The 9,851-nt window shown below is 58.8% G+C and overlaps 1 protein-coding gene across 3 annotated transcripts in view; it reads left to right on the top strand.

The window, feature by feature from the left end:
• The first annotated feature begins 1,420 nt into the window (after positions 1-1,420).
• The window catches only part of NEGR1 (neuronal growth regulator 1), a 183,553-nt gene continuing 175,122 nt past the window's right edge, over positions 1,421-9,851 (top strand). The window contains exon 1 of one of the 3 annotated variants that reach the window (XM_036387956.2): positions 1,421-1,933. In XM_036387956.2, coding sequence (XP_036243849.1) covers positions 1,764-1,933 — 170 coding nt within the window. In that variant the 5' untranslated portion in view covers positions 1,421-1,763. The remainder of the gene's footprint in view (positions 1,934-9,851) is intronic. The other 2 variants (XM_036387957.2, XM_036387955.2) reach the window with 2 other exon arrangements.

The raw sequence follows: 9,851 nt of genomic DNA, 5'->3' as shown, positions 1-9,851 counted from the left end.
AGCGGCAGAAGCAGCCTGATTGTTACAGAGCTGCTTTGACTGGAACGTTCTGCTCCCCGCTCCTCCTGAGGCAAACCGTGCGCAGGGCAGGAGGGCGCGCAGAGCCACGCACGCCCTGGCAGGGCATGAAAGGGAGATGGGCAGGGACAGTGGCACACGGGACAACTGGCACATTGTGCGGGCCAGATGTGCCTGAATCACTCTGGAACAGCCCCAGTGCAGCATTCCTGCAATTCCTGTTCCACAGCAGCCCTTATGCAACCCCTCTGGAGCTCCAGAGAGAGCAGCTCCTGCAGGGACCGGGCTGAGCGGGCAGGGGGTGCAGCCGGGGCTCTGGTGTGAACGCTCACCCTGGGCACTGCCCAGCCTGGAACGTTTGACCTGGGAAGGGGACAGAGGGTAAACAAAGGCAGCAAACAGAACTGAACTCCCTGCTCTGTGTGCCTGCCACAGCCTGCCAGGGCTTTGTGTGTGCTGGGGAAGACCCCAGGGGAAAAGAGGCTGCTCGTTCCTGGCTGGCTGCAGCGAGTTCGGCTGCCAGGGTTTTTTTTTTGCTTTTTTGAAGGGCTCGAGGTGTCCCAGTATTTTGGAAATAATCTGTCAGTGGATTTATGTTCCTTGGGGAAAGGCTCTTGATGGCCTGGTGGAATCTGTCAGGCAGGGTCTCCAGATGCCCCGCTGGAGTCCTGGGGAGAAATGTGGGTCGTTTGTCCCTCCTTGGTGTGAAGGTCTCTGGCTGTCCTGGTAGAATTTTGGGAAATAATCTGTCATGGATTTTTGCTCCTTGGCAAAGGCTTCTCAGTCTCCTGGAAGAATCTTTCAGTGGATTTTAGGTCCTTGGCACAAAGGTCTGGTAGAATTCTGGGAAATAACAGAGCAGTGGGTTTTAGCTCCTTGGTGAAGATCTCTGAATGTCTTAGGGCAATTTTAGGAAATAATCTGTTGGTGATTTTTCTTTCTCCTTGGTAAAGGTCTCTGGCTTTCCTGGTAGAATTTGGAGAAATAACCTGTCAGTGGTTTATTTGTTCTTTGGTGAAGGTCTGTGGCATAGAATCTTTTTTTCTGGGTAGAATATTAGGAAATGGAAGTACCAGAGTGGGCAACCCTCCGTTCCAGAAAGGTCTGGAGCTTCCAGCAGGTCCCAGGGGCCCCTGGCTGGAGCTGCCGGTGCCGTTCCCGGCGCTGCCGCCTGTGCGCTGCCTTTTGGCAGGGCGGCCAATTTCCACTCCGCCTTCTGGGGGGGGAGAGCAGAGCGGGGCGGGCGGAACGCGGGGGGCTGGGGGCCCGCGGGCCGGGCTGCGGGGAGGGCGGAGCGGGGAGCCCGGCAAAGAGGGCCGAGCATCCTCCGCCGCCGGGCCGGTTGCCAAGGCGACGGCTGCGTGGCAACGGGCTGGCAGCGGGGACCGCCCGCCGCCGAGCGGAGCGGAGCGGAGCTGAGCCGAGCCGAGCGGAGCCGAGCCAGACCGAGCGGAGCCGAGCCGAGCGGAGCCGAGCCAGACCGAGCGGAGCCGAGCGGAGCCGAGCGGAGCCGAGCCAGACCGAGCGGAGCCGAGCGGAGCCGAGCCAGACCGGGCGGAGCCGAGCCAGACCGAGCCGAGCCAGACCGAGCGGAGCGGGCGCGCTGCCCTCCGTCCGCGCTGGATGCTGCGGCGGCCGCCCGGGAGCAGCCGCGCTCCGCCGCCCGCCGCCCGCGCAGCCCGGGCCGCCCTCGCCGGCAGCAGCAGCAGCGCTCGCCCGCTCTCCGGGGCCGGCGCGGAGCGGAGATGCTGCCGCCGCTGCGGAGCGCCGGGGGCTCCCACCAGTGGCTGGCCATCGTCTTCCTCGGCCTTTGCTGGTTCCTGCCTCCCGGGAGATTGGCCGCGCCGGGCGGAGACTTCCCGGGCTCTGCCGTGGACAATCTGGTGGTCAGGAAAGGGGACACGGCCGTGCTGAGGTAGGAGGCGGCCGCGGGCGGGCGGGCGGGAGGGAAGCGCTGCCGCAGCATCCATCCATCCATCCATCCATCCATCCATCCATCCATCCATCCATCCATCCATCCATCCATCCATCCATCCATCCATCCATCCGTCCGTCCGTCCCCGGGCTGCCCAGGGAGGCTCCGGCCGAGCCCCTGCGGGGCTGCTGCGGCGGCGCCGGGCCCGGGGCTGCCCCGGGGGTGCTCCGGGGGTGCGGGAACTTGTCCCCAGAGCCAGCCGGTACCCGCAGCCCTGAGCTCTGGGCCGCCCGCCGGCTCCCGGCGCGGTTTCGTTTGCCCTTCTTTCACTCTATTGAGAAGCCCTGGCTGTTGCTGGAAGTTTAGGAATGGGTTGTTGGGGTGAAATGATGCAGTTTTGGCTTCCGGCAGCAGTTCGGGGCTCTGCAGAGTGAGCAGCGCGGGGCTGTGGCAGGGAGAGGACGATTAAACCCTGCCGGGAGCATTACCATCGGCATTATTTATTTTGATACATAGTTCTATATTTCCCAACGATTGGAGCGCTGGCTCCGTGCCACGAGGAGATTTTGTGCTTGCCGTGGCTCTGTTCCTGCCTCTCCTAATGGACCCTGTGCTCCCGGATCTCCTGTCTCTTGACTGGAGCAAAATTTGTTTACCGGCACTCAGACACCACAATCTACTCGAACCTTTCCTCCTGGTTTGTGTTCCGCAATCCTCGGCCTTGATTTAATTACCCCCCAGCCCCCACTCTAACTTTTTATCCATGTGTTGTACTTTGCCTTGATCCTACTGTAGTTCAAACCCCCCATTTTCCCCTTCTCTGGAATACGGGTGCAGTCGGTTGAAGCTCCTGGCTGCTGAGAAATCTGATTTAATTAGCGGCACTTCTCAGCTATGAAGTCTCTGGCTGGATTGTTTTTTGCTGGGCTGCCACGGATATCTCCAGGTTACAATGCTTTTTATCCATAAGCATTTTTAATGATCCAACAGTCTGCTGTGAAATGCTGCAGGAGGCATTTTCGGTAGGGACTTGGAAGCGGTTTTAGGCTGCTCCTGTTGTAGTAGCTCCTGAAAATACAGTAGATGTCTATGTAGGGCAGCTGACAAGTGTTTTTTATGTGTACCTCAATTATCCTCTGTATTTTGAGACGTGCTTAGGTCCTCGTGCTTTCCGTGGCACAAATGGAGAATCAAAGGAAATGATAATTAAAAAGTGGTTTATTTGTACCGTTGCAGGGAGGAAAGTAACTCGATGGGTTCACAGGTTGTTGAGACACACTGGACCACTATTAAACACTGTTAGTACCTCGATAGGTTCCGAAGTGCCTCGTTGAGGACGGGGGCGATTGCTCCCGAGGCGGGTTCGGCTGGAGCCCATCCCAGGGGGCTGCCAGGCCCGCTGCCTGCAGCTCGCTGAATAAACGAGTTACATAAACGAGACGGGAGCGAGGGCTGGGAGCACCCCCGGGCTCTCGCCGGCGAGGGCCGGGGTGTGTTTGGTGGCGAGGCTGCTGCAGGGAGCGCCAGCATCGCTGCTGAGCCCGGCGCGGGGCGGCGGGATGCGGGAATGCCTGTGCCGAGGGGCAGTGGGATGCGGGAATGTCTGTGGATGCGGGAATGCCTGTGGATGCGGGAATGCCTGTGCCTAGGGGCAGTGGGATGCGGGAATGTCTGTGGATGCGGGAATGCCTGTGCCGAGGGGCAGTGGGATGCGGGAATGCCTGTGGATGCGGGAATGCCTGTGCTGAGGGGCAGTGGGATGCGGGAATGCCTGTGCTGAGGGGCAGTGGGATGCGGGAATGCCTGTGGATGCGGGAATGCCTGTGCTGAGGGGCGGCGGGATGCGGGAATGGCTGTGCAGAGCCAGCCCCTCCTGCCCTCTGAGCAGCTCCTCTCGCCCCCGTGCCCTCGGCAGGCTCGCTTTAATCGGGGTTGTTCTGCTCTGAGCCGGTGACCCGAGAGGAGAAATGCGGGATCGCAGCGTGAGCAGCACCCAGGCTCTCCAGCCCGAGCCTCTGCTCCTCTGGGGTGTCCGTGGTTGCAGGTGCTGTGAATGTACCTCAACGCACATGAAAGGGATTGCTCTAGCTGCTGAGGGATCGGGAATGGGCTCTTTTTGAACTCCAGGGGGCTGGAAAAGCCCTTTGGGTGCCGCAGGAGGAGTTCGCTCCCGCAGCTCCGGAGCTGTCTGGGTCCAGCCGTGCCCGGAGCGGGCTGTGCTCCGCTCTTCTGCATCTCGGCAGGCTGGCCAGGGCTCCCCGCGGCCAGCGCGGGTTGGTTCCCCCTCCCTGCTCTGGGTTCAGCCTCCCTGTGCCAGCGAGGGCTCCAAATGCACCCGTCCGTGGGTGCGAGGGCAGCCAGCTCCCGGGCTGAGCTCCTGCGGGGACACGGGCGGCACTCCCGCGGCTTGGAGTCGGCATTGCCGAGCCTGAGGGTGATCTCCGGGCTGGGGCTGGCCTGCAGCCATGCCCGGGCCCGGGCCTGGGGCTGCCCTCGGCGGGGCACACAGCCCCCGGGCTCCAGCCGCAGCTGGGCACATCTGGCCGTGCCCCGAGGGTGAGAGCAGAGGGCACCCACGGGGCTGCCGCTGGCACCGGGACAAACTTCCACTCACCAGTCTCGTTCTGTGCTGCTGCGCCAGGGGAGGAGGCTCAGAGCCCCTTTGGAGGAGCCCAGCTCAGGCTGAGCTGGGTCCCAGCCCCAGCTCTCACCCCGAGGTTTCATCGTCTGCCTGAAGATGGGGAGTGAGGGACTGCTGGGGCTCTCCGGGAGAAGCCTCTGTGTGCTGACATAATGCAAAAGTTCATCTCCCTCATTTTAGACGGTTGATTCATATCTCAGTGTAATCAATCCCTTTTGGGCTGAGCACACAGAGTTTTCTGCAGGATCGTTCCCTCCCTGTCCTGGTGCTCCTGGAGCGCAGCTCCCTGGCTGCTGCTGCTGCTGAGCCAGACCCCAACCCTCACCCATGGCCCCTGACCCCATGAGGGGTGGGTGCCCTCCCCAGCCTGTGCCAGGCCTGCGGTGGGGCCAGATGGTGCCTTGCTGCTGCTGCCCAGGTGGCACAGGGAGCTGGGACTGTCCCCAGGTGGCACAGGGATACTGAGATTGTCCCCTGGTGCCCAGGTGGCACAGGGGTACTGGGACTGTCCCCAGGTGGCACAGGGGTACTGGGACTGTACCCGGGTGGCACAGGGGTTCTGGGATTGTTCCCAAGTGGCACAGGGATACTGGGACTGTCCCCCGCTGCCCTGGTGGCACAGGAAGCTGGGACTGTCCCCAGGTGGCACAGGTGGCACAGGGATACTGAGATTGTCCCCTGGTGCCCTGGTGGCACAGGGTGCTGGGATTGTTCCCAAGTGGCACAGGGGTACCGGGACTGTCCCCTGCTGCCCTGGTGGCACTGGGACACTGGGATGGTCCCAGGGCCTCCCAGGCCAGCACTCCCAACAGCAGCAGCCACAGTGCCCACGTGTCCCTTCCCGAGGCTCTGGCAGAAGAGAAGGTTTGCCAAGGGTGTCACTTAGCACCTGTTTTGGTACAGAAGCTCCTCAGCACAGGGATCTTACAGAAAACCCCTCCTTAGGTGAGGAGCTGTGCCTGTGATGAGTTATTTCGGCAGCCTCAGTAATTAAAGCTGCTCCCCTTTGTTTGGTTTCAATGGGTGATGGATCCCCGCAGTCCCAACTGTTTGTGTCTGTTGGAGTTAGGAGAAATTCTGTCAGCAACGCAGTTGTTTTGCATGGCAGAATGATTTTGGGAAGCCACTGATTTTCAGCAGTAGAATTCCATCCTGCATCCTTTCTGCATTCTTCCCAGGCAGCTGGTTAAGATTTTATGAGAACACATGAGGAAGGGGAGCGAGTTCTGAAGACATGGTTTTATTAAAAGAATAAATTGCTGTGTTGTGCACTGGTAGGAGTTCAGGAAGCAGGCTGGGCATTCAGAACCAGAACCAGGCTTTGCTGTGATCCCCTGTCAGGAGAGGGATCACCCTGTTCTCCACCACCCTGTGCCCCATCACCCAGTGCCCCATCACCCCGTGCCCCATCACCCCATGTTCTCCATCACCCTGTTCTCCATCACCCTGTGCTCCATCACCCCGTGCTCCATCACCCTGTTCTCCATCACCCCGTGCCCCATCACCCCGTGCCCCATCACCCTGTGCCCCATCACCCTGTGCCCCATCACCCCGTGTTCCATCACCCCGTGCTCCATCACCCCATGTTCTCCATCACCCTGTTCTCCATCACCCTGTGCTCCATCACACTGTTCTCCATCACCCCATTCTCCATCACCCTGTTCTCCATCACCCCGTGTTCCTGCACATCCATCTTGCTGACAGCACAAGTGGCAATTTCAGGAGAGGAGTGGTTTAGGAGAGGTGACAAATGTGGAGGAGCCGGCAGGGACAGCCAGTGCCACCTCCCGTGCCACCTCCCGTGCCACCTCCCATGTCACCTCCCGTGTCACCTCCCCTGCCACCTCCCATGTCACCTCCCTCCCTGCCTGAGCAGGGCTGGGTACCCAGGGAAACAGATGCCATCTCCAGCTGTTTCTGGGACTGCTCCCCCCTTCCTGGCAGGTGGAAGGGGATGAGGGGAGGGCAGGGGAGAGCTCCCCCAGGGATGGCAGCAGGAGCCATTGCTGGTGCCCTGGGAAAAGCAGGAATTCCCCTTTCCCCATGCTGGAGCTACCCCAGGCAGTTTGGAACTCATATCCCCCCTTGGAGATCAGAACGTGCACAGCTGAAGATGATCAAAAGGGTTTTTCTAGCGAGTAAAGGTTTTTATTGTGTGTTTTGTTTTCCTCAAAGCTCCCGGGTAATGAAACCAAGTGTGAGTGAGAGTACCTTTAAAGTACCTGTGCGTTGTGCGAGCGCAGAAAATTGGGCTTTAGAGGCTGTCATGGCTTTTAAAAACACACAAGATCTTTTCAGCAGAGTGTGGTTCTAGAGGAGTTTGGGCAGGTGTGCTCTGCAGTCTGGGCCCAGAGCCCTGCCTGGGCCTCCTCAGCCTCCAGGGGCTCAAAACAAAACCACAGCATGAAGGTTGAGGTCAGCACCCTGGATTCATCCTGGGAGCTGCTGGGCAGTCCTGCCTGAGCTGGGGATCCCATGGATCCCGTGGATCCCAGGCCCTGGGAACACCCAGACCTCAGGTGGGAATGGCTGGGGAGCCTGTGGGGCTGGAGCACCTCAGCCAGGCAAACCTTGCACCCAAAGCTGAGCATGGGGGTGCCTAATTCTTATTTAAATTAAATTACTGATGGGGCTGGAGCACCTCAGCCAGGCAAACCTTGCACCCAAAGCTGAGCAGCTCCTCAGGACGATGTGGGTGCCTAATTCTTATTTAAATTAAATTACTGATGGGGCTGGAGCACCTCAGCCAGGCAAACCTTGCACCTAAAGCTGAGCAGCTCCTCAGGAGCATGGGGGTGCCTAATTCTTATTTAAATGAAATTACTGAGGGGCCAGTGACTGTTGGAGATTGGGGTTTATCAGTTTTGAATCTTTTCCAAGAAGAGCCATGCTTTATAGCTGAGAGCCCTTGCCTAAGGAGTGATGGTGTCCTGGGACACATCTGTCAGACCCCCATCCAGTGTCACTTGTGCTACTGAGAACTGAGGATTTGGAAAGGAGCTCTGCAGCAGAAAGAGTGACAGTGAGCCCATGCAGCAACTGGAATTTTGGGATACTCTAATTTTTGGATGCATCCCAGTCCCCCCAGTGCCTGCCCAGGGCTGGGTGTGGCTGTGAGCACAGGCACTGATAGAGTATAATAAATATAATAAATAGTAAATATTTATAACATTTATATATATTATAGTAAATATAAATAAATAGTCTGTGCAGAGTGTAATAAATACACAAGTCCCCTTCTTTCCTTTATGATTTCAAAAGGTTCATTTCTTGACTTCCATCCCCTTGATATTCTGGTGCAATTTGGAGTCACAAATCCTTTGGCTCCGTGGGGTTTCATTCCTGAAATGTGACCATGGGACCTGAAGGCTCCTGAGCACACCCCAGGAGATGAAGTTGTTGTTTGCACAAGAATTTCCTCTTCCCAATCCCTGCCAATTATTAAACAAGCACATTATGGCACTTGCCTCTTGTCTGCGCAGCAATAATAAATAAATTCAGCGCAAATTAAAATAATTTATCATTTTAAATGATGGCGAATGTTTCAGCTGTTCTGCAGAGGAACTAACAAAACAAGGAGTCAGTAAGGGATGAAAACTGGGATTTGTTCCAAGGGGCTGTTTGTTGAGGAGAAAACAGAGATTTAATGACTTTCTCGTTGTCACCGTGTGTGACAGAGTGCAGCTGATGTCCCAGGGGAGGGACCCTGGGCTCTGGCACTGCTGCCCTGGGCCAGGCAGCCACGGGGCTGGAATGGGGCTGGAATGGGGCTGGAATGGGGCTGCTGCTCCTGCCCCTCTGCGGAGCTGCTGGGAGTGATCCCACAGTGATCCCAGAGTGATCCCACAGTGATGCCATGGGGGCTGTCCTGGCAGTGATGCCACAGTGATCCCACAGTGATCCCAGAGTGATCCCACAGTGATCCCCTGGGCTGTCCTGGCAGTGATCCCAGAGTGATCCCAGAGTGATGCCATGGGGGCTGTCCTGGCAGTGATCCCAGAGTGATCCCACAGTGATGCCATGGGGGCTGTCCTGGCAGTGATCCCACAGTGATCCCACAATGATCCCACAGTGATGCCATGGGGGCTGTCCTGGCAGTGATGCCACAGTGATCCCACAGTGATCCCACAGTGATGCCATGGGGGCTGTCCTGGCAGTGATCCCACAGTGATCCCACAGTGATCCCAGAGTGATGCCATGGGGGCTGTCCTGGCAGTGATCCCACAGTGATCCCACAGTGATCCCACAGTGATGCCATGGGGGCTGTCCTGGCAGTGATCCCACAGTGATGCCATGGGGGCTGTCCTGGCAGTGATCCCACAGTGATCCCACAGTGATGCCATGGGGGCTGTCCTGGCAGTGATCCCACAGTGATCCCACAGTGATGCCATGGGGGCTGTCCTGGCAGTGATCCCACAGTGATTCCCTGGGCTCTCCTGGAGCTGGAGCCCTGCCCCAGGTGCGTGGTGTGCGCCAGGGCTGGGGCAGGGCTGTGGGAGCAGGGTGTGGATCCTGATCCCACAGGGAATGGGAGCTGGAGCTGCAGGATGGCCAGGCCAGGGTTCTGACTGTGACAGCTGATAGGGGGTGGGTGGCACAGGGGATGGAGCTGGTGACAGGGTCCAGCACCAGCTGCACATGATCCCTGATGCCATCTGCCATGGGATCAGAGCTGCTGAGGGGCAGGGCTGGGCTCTGAGCACTGACAAAGGAGCTGGAGCTCCCTTTGGAGCCCCAGTTCCTGTCTCAGCCCTTGCCAGCAGAGGACTGGGATGGCCAATGTCTCCTGAGTCTCTGCTCCTGCTTTTCCAGCCCTGGACCTGCCAGCTCTGAGTGTCCATGGAGCATCCCCTGGTCCACGGCCTGGCCCAGCCTGGCTGGGTGCCCTCCCTCTGCTCGTGAGCTCACTCACAGGGCTCAGGTGGGGCTCCAGAGAGCTGGGGCTGGGCACAGAGTGCAGCTCCCATCCATGGCTGCACTGGCTCAGTGAGGTGAGGGCTGGGTGCTCAGAGAGTGCAGCTCCCATCCATGGCTGCACTGGCTCACTGAGGTGAGGGCCTCTCACCCATGGCTGCACTGGGTCACTGAGGTGAGGGCCTCTCATCCATGGCTGCACTGGCTCAGTGAGGTGAGGGCCTCCCATCCATGGCTGCACTGGGCTCCTTGAGGTGAAGGCCTCTCACCCATGGCTGCACTGGGCTCCTTGAGGTGAAGGCCTCTCATCCATGGCTGCACTGGCTCACTGAGGTGAGGGCCTCTCATCCATGGCTGCACTGG

This window comes from Molothrus ater, chromosome 9, assembly GCF_012460135.2.
Source record: "Molothrus ater isolate BHLD 08-10-18 breed brown headed cowbird chromosome 9, BPBGC_Mater_1.1, whole genome shotgun sequence".
In the NCBI taxonomy this organism is placed as follows: Eukaryota; Metazoa; Chordata; class Aves; order Passeriformes; family Icteridae; genus Molothrus; species Molothrus ater.
Note: the sequence above shows the minus strand (reverse complement) of the source record. Positions and strands in the feature narration are given on the sequence as shown.